The 19,922-nt window shown below is 45.8% G+C and overlaps 2 protein-coding genes across 2 annotated transcripts in view; one reads left to right on the forward strand and one right to left on the reverse strand.

Moving 5' to 3' along the window:
* CHST13 (carbohydrate (chondroitin 4) sulfotransferase 13) overlaps nt 1–8,243 on the forward strand; it is a 39,678-nt gene extending 31,435 nt beyond the window's left edge. The window contains exons 2-3 of the mRNA XM_006876223.1: nt 3,915–3,997; nt 7,398–8,243. Coding sequence (XP_006876285.1) covers nt 3,915–3,997; nt 7,398–8,243 — 929 coding nt within the window. The remainder of the gene's footprint in view (nt 1–3,914; nt 3,998–7,397) is intronic.
* A 3,325-nt stretch (nt 8,244–11,568) lies between these two features.
* Nucleotides 11,569–18,661, reverse strand: LOC102836929 (chromosome unknown open reading frame, human C3orf22). Its single transcript, XM_006876230.1, is given in 3 exon segments — nt 11,569–11,770; nt 12,558–12,689; nt 18,573–18,661. Coding segments are annotated over 3 exon segments (423 nt in total).
* Nucleotides 18,662–19,922: the final 1,261 nt, after the last annotated feature.

Below are 19,922 nucleotides of genomic sequence, written 5' to 3' on the forward strand. Positions count from 1 at the left end.
CCATGTGGTTGTGAGATTCAAAATGGCCAAAACCAGTCCATTTCAGCTCACTAATGCCTAAGATATCGATGCTTATGCGTTTCATTTTTGACAACTTCCAATTTTCCCAGATCCATACTTGTTACATTCCATGTTCCAATTTTCAGTAGATGTTTACAGCTATTTCTCTTCCTTTTGAGTTGTGTCCCATCAGAAAATGAAGGTCCCGTGGGCTTTTCTCCCACGGGCTTTACTCCATTTATGTTATCATGGTCAACTCTACTTTGAGGAGGCAGCTCTTCCCCAGTCGCATTTTGAGTGCCTTCTAACCTGAGGGGCTCATTTTCCGGCACTATATTTGACAGTGTTTTTCTGCTATTCATAAGGTTTACAGTGACTAAAGATTCGGCAGTATTTTGTCACTCTTTCTTCCTAGTCTGTCTTTGTCTGGAAACTCATCTGAAATCTGTCCACCATGGGTGACCCTGATGGTATTTAAAATACCGGTGGCATAGCTCTCAGAATCACAGCAACTCACAAGCCACCACAGCAAGACAAACTGCCAGACAAGTGCTGGCCGTTTGGTTTAAGTGGAAACTGTCACTTTAAATTTCAAGGAGATCTGTGCACATGCGTAGTAGAACCCTCCAGAGGTTGAGGTGGGCTATCCATTTGCTCAGGCATCCCCCTCTTATACTCCAGACTTATTATCAGGAAGGACTTGTCCATGGAGAAGGAATTCATGCTTGGTGAAGTGAAGGGCCAGTGAAAAAGAAGAAGACCTGTAATGAGGTGGATTGGCACAGTGGCAGCAGGAATGGCCTCAAGCATGACACCAATTGTGAGGGTGGCACAGGACTGGGCAGTGTTTCATTCTGTTATGAACTATGAGTTGGTGGTACTTAGTTATTTCTTATTATGGCTTCTTTGATGATGAATGATGTGGAGAATTTTTCATGTGCTCATTGTCCATTTGCATATCTTCTTTGGATAAATATCTATTCAAATCCTTTGCCCATTTAAAAATTGGGTTATCTGTCTTTTTTATTAGGTTGTCAGAGGTCTTCAAATTTTGTGTACTACTCCCTTATCGGACTTCTGGTGTGGTGATGTAGGATAAGCGCAGAACTGCATGTATGTTTTGACCCAACAGGTGGACAGTTCAAACTCACCAGTCACTCCTCGGAAATCCTATACTGAGTTGCTATGAGTCAGAGCAGACCCAATGGCACTGAACAACAACAACAATGACAACTCTCTTATCATAGATAAGATCTGCAAATATTTTCTCTCAATATGTGGGTTTTTTGTTTTGTTTTTTACCTTTATGATGGTGTCCTTGGAAGCACAAAATACCTTAATTTTTACAAGATCCTGTTTACCTGTTTTTTTTTTCTTTTTGCTGCTTTTGCTTTTGGTGTCATGTTTAAGAAATCATCGTCTAATCCAAGATAACAAAGATTTGTATCAGTGTTTTTTTAAAAAAAGATTTTTCTAGTGTCAGCTCATATATTTAGGTCCATGTTTTATTTTGAGTCAATTTTTAATATGGTTAATGTACGTAAGCATCCAATTTCATAAAGCCTACTTAATGGCATTAACAACACCAATACTAATTAATTTTTGTATAGTGAACAACTAACCTTACATTCCTAGGATAAAAATAAACTTGGTCATCATAGTGTATAATCCTTTTTTATATATACTGTTGAATTTGGTTTGCAAGTACTTTGCTGAGGATATTGTATCCCTACTTATAAGGGACCTTGGTCTATAGTTATATAATTTTTGTGCATGATGTCTTTATTTGGGTAGGTATCAGAACTGGCCCCAAAGAGTAAAATTGGGAAGTGTTTTCTCTTCTTCTGTTTTTGGGGAGAGTTTATGAAGGATTAGAGTTCATTCTTCTTTAAACATTTGGTAGAATTCTCTCTAAAGTATCTTGTCCTGGGATTTTCTTTGTGGGAAGTGTTTTCAGTTTCTCTAGGACTACTCAGATTTTCTATCTCTTCTTAAGTCAATTTAGGTAATCTGTGTCTTTATACAGAAGTCCTGGTGGCAAACTCCAAGTTCAAACCCACTAGCTGCCCCAAAGGAGGAAGATGTGGCAGGCAGTCTAGTGCCATAGATTCCAGTCTTGGAAACTCTATGGGGACGTTCTATTATGTCTTATACAGGTGCTGAGTCCGAATCAATTAGATGGAAATGGGTTTATGGGGGTCTTTATAGCAATGTGTCCATTTCATCAAAGCTATTTAATTTCCTGGATTACAATTGTTCATAGTATTTCCATATAGTCCTTTCTCATTTCTGTAAGGTCAGCAGTGATATCCCTTTATTCAATCCTGATTCTAGTCATTTGCATCTTTTCCTTTTTTTGCTTCCTTTGAGCAGTCTAGCCAAAAGTTTGTCAATTCGGGTGATCTTTTCAAAGACTGAATTGTAATTATAATATTAATTTAGTAATTGTTGTTGTTAGGTGCGAGTCGGTTACAACCCATAGCAACCCTGTGTTTAATTTCCGATAAGCAGCTGGTGAACTTGAACTGCCGGCCTTGTGGTTCAGAGTGACTTTGCAGTCCAGTGCATTAACCTACAGCACTACACCAGGATGTTGTTGTTGTTGTTAAGTGCTGTCGAGTCAATTCCAACCCATAGCGACCCTGTATAGGGTTTCCAAAGAGCAGCTGGTGAGCTTGAACTGCCAACCTTGCAGTTCAAACGGCTCCGCAGTCTGGCGCATTAACCCACAGCGCCACACCAGGACTCCCACCAGGATAGATATCATCATATTTAAGAAGAGTATGAATGTAGCCTTAACTAAAGTAGTGGTTAGAACCGACAACAATGTAGCAGTTAAATACTGTCAACTCAGTTCCAACTCACAGCAACTCTACAGTGTTTCTGACGCTGTAAATATTTGTGGGAACAGAAAGCCTCATTTTTTTTCTCCCTGAAGCAGCTGGTGGCTTGAACCACTGACCTTGTAGATGGCAGTCCAGTGTTTATCTGGACTTACCTTATCCAGTGTTCTGCCACCCTTAACAATTGTGACTATATTCCTAAGAGTATTTTCAAATTAATTTAAAATCTTAAGAAAATATTTCCTAAAATACATAAATTTAGCAAACTACTTTTCAGTAGGTTTTAGAAAATTGGGGAACACAGCAAGAAGACAGATAAATAGGTTCCTCCTTGGAAACCCTAACAGGGTCACTGTGAGTCTGAACTGACACGACAACACTTAACAACAACCACAGCCCTCAGAGGCTTTCAGCTGGGCAGAGAATTAGATCTGCATTTCCCACAATGCAGCACTGCACCGACAGGAGCAATACAGGATGCCATAGGAACCCACCCTAGGTCACGTAACCTGGGGAGCTGTCCCCTCTGAAAGCTTGACACCTAGCCATGCTGCCTCCACTTCTACTCAGCCCTTTCTGGCTACACAGTCCTAATATCTGGGGATGCTGGACAGACAGCCAACCTGGGGAGTCCCTCGGGGCTCCACAGGGACATGGCACAAGATGAGGGCAGGTGGAGGTGGGTGAGGCTGGGTGGTCAGGCCTGTCCTAGATGTGCTAGGCACCACTGTCCCTCTCTCTCCTTCCCTCCTCTCTGAACCCTCTAATTCCAGAGGGTAGGACATGGAGTACGAGTGACACCTAGGATTCTTCCCTCGAGAATTAGGAGCCCTGCCAGTGCCCCCCATAGTTTACTAAAGCCCCAGGAGGCAGACAGAACAAGTGGTTTAGCCTGTATTTATTAAATTGTAGCTGACATTGATTAATTTTTTTGAGGTGAACCGATCTTGCATTCTTGGGATAAACGGTCCTTGAGATGGGTCAAATGTGCGTAGGTGAGCTGGCCACTTCCTCCTGCTCTAGTCTGTGTCATGTGGCAGTAACTAACACATCTCTCACTGTGCCCCACAGTGTTTGAAAACAGGACCCTGAGCTCTGGCTGGCTTGGTGGGAAAAGGAAAAGTCCCCTGCAGAAGCTGTACGACCTAGATCAGGTAGGTGGGCAGACCCCACCCCAGTGATGTCTCCCTGTGCCCCCAGTCACCCAGCCATGGGGACCTCAGAGCCCCAATGTAGACTTGTTAACATGGGACTGGAATCTATACAGAGAAGCTTCCTCTGCAAATTCAGGCTCTATTTAGAGAAGGCCAAGCCTGAGACAGTGGCAAGAGCAAATGGGGACTTGGGGGCAGACCTGGAATCTCCGCTCACCCATCAATCCCATCCATTCATCCATCTAACAATAGTTTGAGTCACATTCTGCATGGGGCATTGTTCTAGGTGTCACGGACCAAAAGAGAGTCAAACAGATTCTGTGTTTGTCCTCAGGGAACTGACAGACTACTGGAGAGACAAGCCGTCAATAAATTAACCGCTTGAGTACCTAGTGCAATAGGGAAGCATGCAGGGAGTGCCCACCCTGTGTTGCTTTCAAGCAAATGGATACCCAGATTGTTGGCCTGGACACTCAACTTCTGCTGTGGCTTGGCTGGGACTATACATGACCCCAAGCACACATACACATGCAGGCATACACAAAGGTACTCAGATGGCATTTACTGAGCACCTACTGTATGCCAGGCTCTGTTCATAATGCTAAGACGTCAGCAGGTAACTAGATAGTTGGGTCCTTGTCCTTGTGGAGCTGACAGTCTAGAGGGGAGGGATATCACTTAGCTCATTACCCATACTTACATATATGGAGACATGAAGAGGTGAAAGAGCTGGAAAAGATTTTTTAAAGGGCAGCTAGAGAAGACAAAGTCAAGTATTACAAAGAAATGTGCAAAGACCAGGAGTTAAAAAACCAAAAGGGAAGAACACACTCAGCATCTCTCAAATTGAAAGAATCGAAGGGAAAAATTCAAGCTTCTCCTTGCTGCACTGAAGGATTCCATGAGCAAAATATTGAATGACACCGGAAGCATCAAAAGAAGATGGAAGGAATACACACACAGTCACTGTACCAAAAATAAATGGTCAATATTCAGCTATTTCAAGAGGTAGCATATGATCAAGAGCCAATGGTATGAAGGAAGAAGTCCAAGCTACACTGAAGGCACGGGCAAAAAACAAGGCTCTGGGAATTGATGGAATACAAATTGAAATCTTTCAATAAACTGATGCATCACTGGAGGTACTTACTCAACTATGCCAAGAAATTTGGAAGACAAGCAACCTGGCCAACTGAATGGGAAAGATCCATATTTGTGCCCATTCCAAAGAGAGGTAACCCAACAGAATACAGAAATAACTGAACAATATCACGTGCAAGTAAAATTTGATGAATATAATTCAAAAGCAGCTGTAACAGTGCATAGACAGGGAGCTGCCAGAGGTTCAAGCTAGACTCAGACAATGACTGGAACAAGGGATGCAATTGCTGATTTCAGATAGATCTTGCCTGAAAGCAGAGAATACAGAAAGATGTTTACCTGTGCTTTATTGACTATACAAAGACTTTCGACTGTGTGAATCATGACAAGCTATGAATAATATTGCCAAGAATGAGTATTCCAGAGCACTTAATAGTGCTCATGAGGAACCTATACATCAGTGGTGGAGGATGTGTGACCCGTGGGCTGTACAAGACTCATGAAACCATTTAGTCAGGCCCTGCCAAAGCAACCACAGTTCTAGTCATCACATTGTTGTTGTTAGGTGCCACCAAGTTGATATCTACTAATAGTGATCCTATGCACAACAGAATGAAACACTGCCAGGTCCCGTACCAACCTTGCAATCGTTGCTACATTTGAGCCCACTGTTGCTGCCACTGTACCAATCCATCTCATTGGGGGTCTTCCTCTTTTTCTCTGACCCTCCACCTTACCAAACATGATATCCTTCTCCAGGGACTGGTCACTCCTGACAATATGTCCAAAGTATGAAAGACAAAGTATGGCCATCCTGGCTTCCAAGGAGCATTCTGGCTGTACTTCTTCCAACACAGATTGGTTTGTTCTTTTAACAGACCAAGATACTTTCAATATTCTCCTCCAGCACCATAACTCAAATGCATCTCAATTCTTCTACTGTCTTTCTTATTCACTGTCCAACTTCCACATGCATATGTGGTTATTGAAAATAACCATGGCTTGGGTCAGGCGCACCTTAGTCCTCAAACTCATATCTTTTCAACCATACCAAGTGAAGAGAAAGAAAAGAGTTTATGCATAAGCAGGAAATGGGCAGCATTTCCATACTCTCAAAATGTCCACTTCCAAAGCAGCTAGGTAAATACAGGGTTTTTATATGTCTTGTAAAAGCTAACAGTCACATCTACACATTCTGTTTTCAAGGACAGGGGTATTTTGACCTTATGAAAGGAAGAAAGAAAACATGTTTAACCCTGGCTATGAACTTTATCTAACAAGGGTGTCTTCAACAACTGCAAATGTGGCCTTGAAAAAAGGAGGAGGCTTAGCTACAGGAATGTTCTATTTTTAAATTGGGCATTCTCACTTCCTGGGTCTAGGAATTTTCTTTTAACCATTTTTTTTAATAAATTTCATAATCAATAGGTGGGGGTTAGTAGTAGAGTAGTTAGTGAGTCTTGAAGGTGAAGTCTAGAGGTGAAGTTCTGTGGGAGTTATCATGAGCAGGGTCTTTGCATGGCCGGGGCAGGACTGGAGGTGTCCTTGTTACAGATCCTAACTCAGAGAGCTATAGATTGCTTAGCAAGGTGCCTGGTACACAGTAACTGCTCTATAAACCAAACCCTCTGCTATCACCCTCAAGTCTCACATTGTTTCCCAAAATGTAAATCTTCACGGGAGCAGAGAGCCTCATCGTTCTCCCCAGGCACAGCTGGTGAGTTTGAACTGCTGAAATAACGGTTTTTAATGTTGTACAGAGGAAGAGGGACAGGCCCAGGTGGGGTAAGATTCCTCAGATTAGAATCTACTGGAGATGGGGTGAGAAACTGAGACCCAAAGAAACATGACAATTTATAAATATCCAAAAGGTCAGTGATTGGAACCTACCACCCCTTCTGTGGGAGAACAAATGGTAGAAAAATGGCAGCCTTGGAAACCCTATGAATTCAAATTCACTCTAGACAACGGGTTTGGGTTTTTGGTCTGACTCAATGACATTAAAGCAATAGTTCTTTGTACATCATCCTCTTTTAGTAACTGGCTGGCAAGAAAGGCCTGAATTTCCTAATTCTAGATCAGGATCTCATAGGATTGCAACGGCGATCAGTCAAACACTTCAACATGCCTCAGTGACGTCAGGTTAAGTTCCGTTTTCCCCAAACCCATGTCCAACCTCTATCTCTAGGTAGTAGTGCCCCCTCCCAGTCTTCGGGTACCTTGGAGCAATGTTAGGCTGGGCCCTTCAGGAGCCTGGAGAGCAAAGGCCATACTCCCCTCCCCCCAATGTCTCCTGCAGGGCCCTCGCTCTCCATTGGCCGAGCTGCACCGACAGCGCCGAGATCTGCTGCGCAGCGCCTGTAAACGTCACACAAGGCGGCAGCGCCTCCTTCAGCCAGAGGATCTGCGGCATGTGCTGGTGGACGACACAAACGGCCTGCTCTACTGCTACGTGCCCAAGGTGGCTTGCACCAACTGGAAGCGCGTACTGCTGGCGCTGAGCGGTCGCGCACGCGGCGACCCGCGCGATATCCCAGCGCACGAGGCGCACGCTCCCGGCCTCCTGCCCTCGCTGGCAGAATTCAGCCCCGCAGAGGTGAACCGGCGCCTGAATGCTTACCTGACCTTCCTCTTTGTGCGCGACCCCTTCGAGCGGCTGGCGTCGGCCTACCGCAACAAGTTCGCGCGGCCCTACCACGCGGAATTCCAGAGGCGTTTCGGCACGCGCATCGTGCGCCGCTTGCGACCCCGCGCGCGCCCTGAAGCTCTGGCCCGCGGCCACGACGTGCGCTTCGCGGAGTTCCTAGCCTACTTACTGGACCCGCGCACGCGGCGCGAGGAGCCCTTCAACGAGCATTGGGAGCGCGCCCATGCGCTCTGCCACCCGTGCCGCCTGCGCTACGACGTGGTGGGCAAGTTCGAGACCTTGGCAGAGGATGCCGCTTTTGTACTGGGCCTGGTGGGCGCGCCCGGCCTACGCTTCCCGGCACCACCCCCAGGAGCCCAGGCACCTGCCGCGCGCAAGCAGGCCACCCGTCTGTTTCAGGACATCAGCCCTTTCTACCAGCGGCGTCTCTTCGACCTTTACAAGATGGATTTTCTGCTTTTTAATTACTCCGCTCCTTCCTACCTGCGGCTGTACTAGCAGGTTAGGTTGGAGGCCAGCCTTGGGCCGGGGTGTGCAGAGAACGTGTTTTTGATCAACCTCACTGGCAAGGCTGGCGTTTCTGGTCTGAACTACAGCACAGGGCCCACCTCACACCTGGCAGGGTGCAGCCTCCCCGCGTCAGGTGGCTTTATGCTTGTGTGCCTGCTTAGTCTGCTTATTCCAAGCTGGCACGCATGTCCCCAAGGCCCCTGGGTGGATCAGAAATCCATTACAAGGTTTTTAGGTTATGTTGGTGTTATTACATATGAGAAGCCTTTTGGGTGACTCTGCCCTGTCCTTGGCCAAACAGCACAACACTGAGACATGGCTGTATGCCATCTCGGGATCTGCGCCCACCTCCTGCAACTTGGTACGAACAGTGTGGCCAAGAAGAGAAGTTCTCAACCTTGACTAGACTCGGTACATACAGCTGTCCCCTTAGGCTGGGTTGGCTCAGGATCCAGCAGCCCTTCACAGAGCAGCCTGCCTAGCCCAGGTGGTGGTCCTGGCCCCAGCCCCAGTCGGACCCTCTCTGCAGCTGGCCTGGGTGCTAAGTTGTCAATGTGTGCCAGCAGAGCCCTGGGTGCAATCTGGCAGGTTCTATGGGGCCTGGGTGAATTGGAGAGGTCATGTTTACGAAATAAATGCATTGTTATTTCCTAACTTTTGCTTCTCTGCTTCCTTGTGCCAGCTGCTTTGGGCATGGAGCTGTGCTTCTTGGGCTCTGATCTCTGAACCTCCCCTGTTGTCAAATAGCATAATAACCCCAGGGTAGTTATGAAGAGCTACCAGAGGATGGGTCACCTCCCCAGCAGTCCTAAAATGTGAAAGCCTATACAGAGAGTGCTGGTGTGGCACTGTGGGTTAATGTGCTGGACTGCAAAGTCAGTTTGAATTTCAAGGTAGGTGGTTCAAGCTCACTAGCTGCTCCTTGGAAACTCTATACAGGGTCGCTTTGGGTCAGAACTGACTCGATGGCACTTAACAACTAATAGAGACCTGGGGGAAATTCTGGCTTCAGGGGTAACTGACAAATTGGAAAAAAATCCAATTTTCAATTCTGATATGGGCCAAAGAAGCTCAGCCAAGTCTGTACCTTATGCTGCCCCCATCTCCCCTGATGTGTATATATGTGTATGATAAATAATGCTATGATTTTGGGAAGAACTGGGTAGGGTGTGCTTCCATTTTGAAGAGCTAAAATCAGTAGCAAATCTGAGGAGAGGCCGCTTAGCACGCTCAGGCTGACGGCTAGCTGTGGGTGTTATCAGTACCCTGGTAGTGAGGGTCAGTGCTGGCCTGTGACTGCTTCAGCTGCCAGGGAGTGGCAGCTCGGTCACACACATACACACACACGGTATTGTTCATGCCATGCTCCTGTTCTCAGCTCCTAACCTCATCTGCCTGAGACCTTCTGGATGCCCTTCTAAATTCTCTCAATTCTGTGTCCAGAGGCTGGCATGGGCGAATGGCCAGCCCCTCTGGACCTGGGAAGGGACAACTGTTGCTGGACTCCCTGAGGTCTTAACCAAGCCTAGGTGCCTTTCCCTGGCCAGAGGAACACAGGAAACTCAGAATTGGGATCCTTAGATCCAAGCCCTGGGACAGGTTTGAGGAGGTAGGGTTGGGAGTCTGTTGACACAGCCTTGTGCCTTCCCTTCCACTGCTCTCCCGCAAACCCCAGGCCCTCATCTTTGTCCTGAGCATCCTGGCATTCCACAACTTCAGGTGCTGACACACCATCACCCGACCCAGAAGGCTAAAGCCTACTCACTCAGATGACCAGAGACCTTTGTTCTGGCTCACCACCGTTCCCTGCCGTGCATGCCAGCCCTCCACTATCTCTGTCCCAAACTCCCTCCCACACACTCTGCAATGACCTGTCATCTGCAGTGGCACACAAACATGCAGACATCAGACCCAGATGTATCCCAATGCCTTGTGCCCTTCAGCCGGGGTTACACGGCCTGCTGTCAACACTAGCTCCTCTTACAGTCACACTCTTGTTCCACATGCTTCATGGGAAGCAGGGACCCCACTTTTGCCCCAAGTCAATGTCTTGTGCATATAGACCTGCAGGTGCTCAGATGAGAGCCCCCAGCTGTACCCAACCACTTGTGAGCAACTCTGGCTGCTATGTCTGCTCTGGAGATCCTACGGCTGCCATCAGGGAATGCTGGTGCTCTGGCAGCCCTCTGCTGTGGTTTCCTCTTGGACTGGCATCTGAGGTTTCTGTCCTTACATGTCACAGGCAGGTCACCCACCCCTGGTCATCAGATGGCCTAAGAAAGGTTGGGTTGGACACACAACTGAACAATACAAGAGGGCTCCTCCATCAGGCTCTGAACTTAACACACCAGCCAACATAAAGAATTTTATAAAACTCTCTAACAGTGGACTGAGATACTGGTTTTCTTTCAAAACCAAGTAGCAGCTTCTTGGGGAATTTATAACAGGCACCTTGTACCTCCACGGCACATAACAACAATAACAACTGAATGTGATTATCTTTTATGTCCCATCTTTCCGGTTCCCAAAACAGATCAAACTGGTCAGCACCCTGCTGGCTTTGAAAGTTTTGGGTTTTCTGATTTTTATTGTCAGGAAAATGTTTCAGTTTTTTTGTAGTTATGTTTTTTTGTTTTCTGTTCTGTTCCGAGGCTTTGTCGCCCAGGTAACCTCCTAAGGAGTATATTACAGAGTTTAGTATTTGGCTAACATTGATCTCTGGCTAACATTGATCTCTGGTTCCCTGTAAGCAGCATATTCTTCACTTTCACAATTTCAGCATAGTGTATCTCCAGCTTCAGGTGGCCAGGTGACCTCAAGGTGATGAGAAGTCCCAAAGCTGCCCCTTCCAACCCAAATTGTGTCACTAGCACATCCTGAAACAAGTGGGAATCACTTGGGAGAAAAATGAGGCTTTCTGCCTCCATAAATAATTACAGCCTTGGACACTCTATACAGGTCACTATGAGCCAACTCGACAGCACTTAACCACAACAGCACCAACAGTGGGTATCATTAGGTGAAAGCTACAGCTGTCTGGGCACGGTTCAGCAGCCATGGTTTAAACTTAGCGGGTTCTCTTCTCCAGGAGAAAGTGGTTCAGTACTGGAGGTTCCAAAAGGCAAAACAATTAGTCCATTTTAACCTGCATCTTGAGCCAGCAAAGTTTATTTATGTGGTGTGGTTTCTGGGGGAGCAAATAGTTCCTGGTTTGGGACAGCCACAAAGACTGATCCCTCACTCACGGACTGCCTGGCAGAGGAATCTGTCACTATTGCCCAGAAAGATCAAGGGAGAAAGTTGCTATGATGTTCTAGGAGATGCCTCTGGACACTTCGCGCACGAAGCCCCTACAGGGGTGGTGTATATGGGTGTATAGGAGGGGCAGCATGGTGGCTCCTTGTCTGGGAAATTGTTACACCAGCAGCTTGATTTCCCAGAGGTTTTTCACGGTCAGCAGCCGTGGTGGTATCGGGGAGGAGAGCCCCTGTGAGGGATAATCTGGAGCTTGGAACCTAGGGGAGAGTCACACAGTGCTCAGTGGCTGGTCATAGCAGTGTGGGCTTAGTGCCACCCTGACCTCTCCTGGGCATCTTCTCTGTGGTTCCCACCTGCTTCTCGGGTTTTCTTAGTTGCTAATGCTTCCATCCACCCAGGTGTCCATGCCAGAAACTTAGAAAGTCTATAACTTCCTCCTGTAACCCTAGCTGCATGCCCACATGCCCACCCCTGATTAACCAGGTGTTACCTGAGTGCATGCTGGTTGGCATGCTTCTTCCTAGGTTAGCCCACGCCTGCTCACCTCAGCTGAAACCTGCAGAACACCACACCATATCTCTTATCTAAATGCAGGTTTGGTCAGGCCACCCTCCTTCTTCCCAGTCTCTGATGGCTCCTGTTGCCCCTCAGATATAAATTTGGCACCCTCAGAGACCTAGCTCTGCCTATGTCTTAGTCCTCTTGGACAACAATACCTCACAGTCTCCCACAGGGACACTTTCTCCTGCAACAGGGCATGAAGACCTTCCACCCCAATGCCTAGAGCGCCTCCCATCTACAGCCTGCTTCCTTCTCACCACCCCTACACTGCTGTTGCCACCCCATGTAGACCAGGGCCCTCCCTCCCTCAAAGGTCCCAAAGGCTGCCTGGCTGTAAGAACCACTGGAGCTCAGAGTGACCTTTCTCAGCCTCAGTTTCCTCAGCAGATGAGGGGGTTATGAGCTCCTGTGTGTAAACAGGGGTGCTAGGCTGGGTGTACACATGGTCTGAGTGCTGTGACTGGTCTGAGCCTGGAGACTTACCCTCTGACGGGAATGGACCTCATTGGCACCAGCTTCTTCTGCAGGGGCAGCTGCTTCCTCAGTGTGTTGTTAATCTCCGTGACCTCCCAAGTCTGCAGGGACTTGGAACCAGACTCTGTCAGCCAACTGAGCCTACAACAGACCCCAGGCAATATCTTTAGACTCCCCCACAATGGCCAACCACATAAAAGCAGCGTCCACTCATCTGTTCTATGTGCTTTATAAACATCAACCCATATATAGGTTTTCTGTTGTCTGAAAGTAGATCATTCCTATGAAAACTTTCACAAGCTGAAATGCCATAAAGTGAAGAAGCAATTACCATTCATTCATTTATGGGGAAGAGGAGCGAGATGGCAGACAGGCAGAAAGGCTGTGTGGGCACTCCGCAGCAAGGATATGGAAACCAGACAAGACAGATACAAAAGAATGTCCTTGAACTCTGAGCTCCAGAGGAAGGACTAGAAATGCTTGCTGGGAGAGTGAGTGGAATAGACGTGGCAAGAGATGAAGTGACTGACAAGCAGCCATCTTGGAAATTCAACACCGGCTTTAGAGACATGAAAACATGTTCACGTTGCAGAAATCTATCTGTGCTTCTTGGAGACAAAAGTGTGATTATATATTTTTTATTCATTTATTTTTCAACCAGGGTACAACCCCAGGGAGTCTCTCACTTTGCAGACAGTTGAGTCACTTAGAGGTTGTGAGCCCCGGGAAGGTGTTATAATAGAATAACCCTACTAGGGCAGGCTGTGATCCAAATCTGCAAAGTCAACCCTGACTAGCCCTGGACTGGCTGTCACTAGGTGAGGGGGTTGAATGATGAGTGGGGCAGAGGATAAAATGGGGCGATGAAAAGGAAATAAAGGAAGTGTGGGCCTGCTGGATGCAGTGTGGCCATTTTGAACTTTCTTAGGTAGCTGTGAAGACAAGAGACCAGTAGGTGGTGCAACACACCGCTTATTGGTGGCGAGAAAGCCACTAACTGTCTCACTGTGTGGACTGTTTTTTTTTTTTGTTTTTTTTTCCTTCTTATATCACATGACAAGGAGACCACAACTGTGGCCATACAGCTAAGCCACAGCCATACCCTCTACAACACCAGGAGTTGGACATGAGCCAATACCAGCTGCTATACACCAGAGCAGTGACTATAAGCAACATCGGCTAAATCCACTATGAATTGAACTGTCTGACAGTGAACAGAGAATCTCATCCTGACTTGGGATATGCCACAAAGCCTGATCCCCTTACTCCTCTGATCACATCCACTAGGAGGCAACTGGTGAGTGCTTAAGAAAACATCAACAAACATTCATCAACTTAATGCAAATACAACACCGCCATGATGTCTAGAAAGCAGTAGAAAATTTCTGTTCACAGAAGAAACAAGACAGAGTAGTTCAAACAAAAGACCAGGAGGCAGAGCTAGAAAATGCTTTTGAGGAAGAAGAGATACTGGAACTACCTGAAAAAGAATTCAGGAGAGTGACATTGATGTACATCCAAACATTTCACAGAAAGGTGGAGGAAAACTACAGAAAAGTGCTACTGGAACAATCAAACAATATAGATATAGCATTGGAGACAATACAAAACCTGCAAACATAAATACAGAAGATCAATACTAAAATATCAGAAATGGACACTTCACAAAAAGGGCCAAGGAGTAGAATGGAATCAATGGAAATAAGAATTAGTGAGCTTGAGGATAAATCTCTGAATACTAGTAAGATAGAGGAACAATCAGAAAAAAGAATGAAAAAAATCTGAAGGAAGCCTAAGATTCATGTGGGACAACATGAAGAGAAATAAACTATGATTGATCAGAATTCCAGAACAGGAAAAGACAAAGAAAACCACAGAAAAGATAGTCAAGGAGCTGCTGGGAAAAAAATTCCCTAACATCATGAAAGATGAGATGATAAGTATTCAAGAAACTGAACGAACCCCAAAGAGGATAGACCCCCCCAACAATATCACAAAGACATCATAATCAAACTCCCCAAAATCAAAGACAAGGAAAGACTCCTGAAAGCAGCTTGGGAAAAATGAAATGTTATCTGCAATGTAAAACCAATAATATTAAATTTTGACTTCTCAACAGGCCAAGAAGGCAATGAGGAGACATATACAAAAGTCTGAAAGAAAACAACTGCCAACCAAGAATCATATAAGCAGCAAAACTGTCCCTCAAATACAATGGCAAAATTATAACATTTCCAGATAAACAGAAATTAAGGAATTTGTAAAAACCAAGCCAACTTAAAAACAACAACAACACCTAAAGTGAGTCCCTTGGACTGAGAACCAACAATAGGAGACAACAGCCGAAGACTGACATACATGGCAGCACTGGCCAGAATTCAATCCAGATATTACAGTATCCAGAGTAAAACAAAACTTCAACACTAAAGATAAAGAATAAGAAATATCAATCTATAATGAAGACAACTGCAGAGCAAAAAGAGGAGAAAGTATAGTTACTGCACACTAAATGGCAAGGTAGTCAAGTGATTTCAAGATAAAACAGACTGCTTTAATTTGCATAAGAAATTACTAAACTACAGGGTAACCTCAAAGAAACATAATACACCTTCCCATCAAATCAAGAAAAGGGAAACCCATGACGATTTTGTAGACATTAAAACCATGAAGAAGTTGACAACACAAAGCACACAAAAAATGAACTCGGCACAGGAAAAAGTGCAGAACAAAGAAACCAACAACACCAAACAAAACACACAGCAAAATGACTGCAATCAATTCATACCTATTGAAAATTAACGCTGAATGGATGAAACTCACCCATCAAGAGACAGACAGTAGCAGAACGGATAAGAAAACAGGATCCTTCAATATGCTGTCTACAGGAGACACACCTTACGCTCAAAGACAAACATAGTTTAAAACTTAAAGAATGGGAAAATTTTTATCAAGTTAATGACAATTGAAAATGAGCAGGAGTGGCAATATATGGGGAAATTTTCTAGTGTTTCCATTCCCAAAAAATAACCTACCAAATTATCCTACAGTGCCACACCAGGACTTCAAGTTAAACCAAAAACGTGAGAGTAAGTTTGCTACAAAATCATAGGCCATTTATTAAACAAAAATATCAAAATGTGAAGCTACTGTTTCTTGAAATACCTTGCATCTAGGTCTACACACTTCTGAAGGCTGTGTTTTGATCTCTCTAGCTCATCCCTGAAAAACGCTATGCTCTTTGATTGACACCATAATCAGTCTGGCATCCTCAAGGGGCTCATCTCATGTTCCTTTTCATTGTTATTTTAATTTTGGAAACAAAAAGATGTCTAAAAGATCAAGATCAGGTCTGTAGGGTAGATGCGGTAATGTTTCCCAATGAAATTCTTGTAAGATAGTCCTTTCTATCCTTGAAGAATGAGCAGGTGCATTGTCATGACGGAAAAATAATTTTCCTCAATTCAACTTTTTTCTCACTAAGGCAGTTTTTAATGTTCTTCAAACGCCTTCCTAATAAGTCCCCATGATTGATCTGTGTGTCTTGAGAAAAATCTATCAAGATTCACTCACTACCATCAAGTTGATTTCCACTCATAGCTACCCTATATAGGGTTTCCGAAGAGCAGCTGGTGGGTTTGAACCACGTACCTTATGATTAGCAGTCCTGGACTTTTCCTACAGCACCACACCAGGACCCCTCTATCAAGATTACCCCTTTGGAATTCCAAACAGCAGTCATCATAAACTTCTGAGCCTACCTCTCAACCTTGAATTGAATGGGCCCAGCAGATCCCTTCAAAAGTCACTGTTTTGATGGAATCTTTCTGTCTTCCTTTTGAAGGCCCCTTAATGAGAATTTGCCTGCAGCCAACCACTGATTGCAAAGACATGTTTAAGCATGTTTTGTTTATAATAAACTGTGCATGTGTGAACTAGAACCCTAGTAAGCAATATTTTTTGACTTCACCTTAGTAAAAAAAAAAGGAGGACTGATATGATAAATACACAGCTCATATCAAAATATCAAAATGTGAAGCTATTGGTTTTCAACATATCCTCCTTTTAGGTCTGTACGCTTCTGAAGGCTGTGTGTCTATCTCAGTTCCTGGGGAAGAAGCTTGGCCTCGCTGCTCCTACTGCTCGGGGTCTGGGTGCATGCTGCTGCAAATAAAGGCTGATTTTACTAGTCTTGATTTGGGTTTTTGTTTATTGTTGTTTGGTAAATGTGCAAAGTGTCTTTGGGTTTCTTTCAGTTAGGGAAAACAAGTACTAATGCAAGTCTTTCGTCAAAGCAAACTTTGGAGAAGCAGGGGATAGCACCCTAGCTCACAGCCATGCTATGTGTTGGGGGTTGCTTTCACATTTTACAGCAGAGGACACTGAGTCACAGAGAAGGTAAGTGGCCTTCCCAGGGTTTCATGGCTAGGAAATGGTGGAGTAGGAATGTGGCTCCAGACAAGCTGCTGTAGCCCAAAGGCCTGAGTACATCCATCCCTCAGATTCTAACATCCCCTAGTTTGAATCCAAGAATCAGATACTGCACAACATGGATCTAATAATTTTTGTAACTTTGTAACTTTGGTAGCGTAGTGGTTACGAATCGGGCTGCGAACCTAAAGGTCAGCGGTTCAAAACTACCAGCCGCTCCGCGGGAGAAAGATGAGGCTTTCTACTCCCGTAAGGATTTACACCTTCGGAAACCCTGTACAGGGTCGCTATGGGTCGGAACCGACTCGACGGCACATAACAACAACAACAACAACTTTGGTAGGATCTCCTGAGGTGAGAATGAGGATAGGCAACCACCATGGGGATGGTTGTCTCAGTAGCCTGAAAGCTACCGTGCCCCTCCCACCACTGGCTTAACTCCTGGGGTGAGGGGAGGGAGTTGACCGTTCCTGGAGTCTGAAAGGAGAGGGATAAGGTCTGGAAGGCTCAGGCTTTCCAAATGCCTTCCCAGGAGGGTCTGGCACACAGAGCAGTCACTCTGTGTCCAGAAATAACCCAAGGGCTTCCAGTTGATTCTATACCCACCAATGTCAGGGCCAACACAGGCTGCGTTTACTGACCACAGCTTCATGTCCATTCTAGCAGAAGACACCTAGTTGTCCTCCAGGTAGCCTGCATGAGCCTCAGGCTGAGCATCTCGAACTCATCTCATGGGTACACAGTGGGGTGACAGGAGTGTAGGAGGGCAACACAAAGAAGACAGCTGTGAGGTCAAAGGACATGCCCTTAGAAACAATGACCAATGACCCCACGACAGATGACCCTGGGCACTCTCACAGCAGTATAGGAGGTATTGCCAAACCCTTATGTCTTTGTCTGTAAGACAGGAAGTTTTACTCTGCACTTCCCAGAAGACTAGCAAGACTCGAGCCTTCCAGCACATTTTCCGAGAACTTCTTGTGGAGTGCTAAGCAGAGGCCATCCCCTGGAAATCTGTCTTTATCTCACTGGTCTGCCATATGAGAAGGCTTCACAAAACTCATGGAAAAATGCAATGAAAAGATAATAGATTTTTTTCAATGAATTTTCTGAATTACCTTCGTATTCTTCTGGGTACAAGCCTTTTGTCACCTTTCCACTTTGTCTTGCATTTCCCACTTACTGGCATCTTTTGATGAACTGACACATGCATCTTGGCAGCTTCCCACCCCAAACCCAGTGATCTCACACTTGGGGAGGAGCAGGTGCTTATAAAAATGTCCCTCTAGTAACTCCAGTGAGAACCAGGTCTGAGGGCTGCAGGCTGTGAAGGCCCAGCCTCAGGGTTCTGGGTCAGGGCTATGGAATGGCCCTAGTGGTCCAAGCATCTCAGTTCAGTTTGGGATAGGAATGGAAATGGTGTACCCCAGACTGCCAGGCAGCTCCCCCGCAAAGCTAAGAAATGTCAAGGTATTCCGTATGGCCAAGAAACCCTCTCTCCGCTCCAACCTGTGCCTAGAACATCCTCTTGCATCCTTGGGGATTCTGGGATCCTGTCACACAAGGGAGAAAGGACTTGGCCTGGGTTTCCTGTACCTGTATGGAAACTTCCTAGCAAATTCCTCCTGGTCCTTGGTCCTACACTTCTTAGACTGGTGGCACTTCTTGTGGGTCCACGAGTCCATTGTGGAAGGTCTTAAGCTCTGCAGCACCTGTCAGTCATGGCTAGAAGACAAAAGGACCTGTCAGAGTCTGACTTTGCTCCCAGAAAAGCTGGAGGAGGTGGAGGGAAGGAGCAGGTCTGGCTAGGACCTTGGGCAGATGGTAGCTCTCCTTTAAACCACAGCATCCTTATTTGCAAAATGATCAGAGGAAGGCAACCCTGCTCCTTAACAGGGCTGACGCTGGAAATGCTGGACTGTAGCCAAGTGCCCAGACCTTCACCATCCTGTGCACTTGTCTAGGGGGCACACATGTGTATGCACATGTGTTTATGTATGTGTGTGCACATGCCTATGGGACACACATGTGTATGTGTGTATACACATGTATTTGTATATGTATGTGCACATGTGTGTGCCTCTGTGTACACATGCACACCTGTGTTGCATGTCTATTTGTGTGTGTGTGTGTGTGTGTACTGCATAAGGGTTTGTGTGCACCTGACTGCTCATATGTGCATGTGTGTTCATGCACATGTGCTTGCATGTGTTTATTGCATATTCATTGTGAATGCCAGTGTGTGTTGTAGGCTTATATGTGCATGCATGGGTATATGCATGCATTGTGCTTGTGTGCATATGATAGCATGTGTGCTCACACATTTGTTCATGTGTGCACTTGTGTGTGTATGTGTGATTCTGTATAATTTTATCCCGTGTTTATCAAACATAGATGTTTAGCCTTCCCTTTTATACCCAAATTAGGGTGGAGACTCACCCATCAGTATAAATAGTGGGTGCCTCTTCAAAGTGTTGCCCAGTAATTTCTAGAAGCCTCAAAAGAGGGGGTTCCTATATACCCCAACCTCATTGGTGTGCCCTGCTCTCTGCTCATGCTCCTCCCTGGATCCTGTCTGCGGCATGTCATACCAGAAGGCTACTCCACAAGCCCCCACTTTGCTTCCTCTGAGGACCCTCAACTTGTTGTGAAGCCATGCCCATGCCCACCCTCTCTACAGGCCCTGGCCTTTCCCAACATGATCAGGGCATCCTAGCCCTCTCCAGTGAACCCCCTCCCCATTCCTCTTCAGAGGCCGCAGGTTCCAAGTGAGGCAGAATCCCAGCTGGCCACAGTGCCCTGCAACTTGAAAGCTTCCAGGGGTCTGCTCTAGAGATGTTGCATGTATGGGAAGTCAGGGAAGAGAGTTTGCATGACCTCTGGAGGCCAACATCACCCTCATTCTGAGGCCAAGGGGTACAGCTTGTGAGCAGAGATGTGAAGCTA

The sequence above is a fragment of the Chrysochloris asiatica genome, unplaced genomic scaffold (assembly GCF_000296735.1).
Source record: "Chrysochloris asiatica unplaced genomic scaffold, ChrAsi1.0 scaffold00367, whole genome shotgun sequence".
In the NCBI taxonomy this organism is placed as follows: Eukaryota; Metazoa; Chordata; class Mammalia; order Afrosoricida; family Chrysochloridae; genus Chrysochloris; species Chrysochloris asiatica.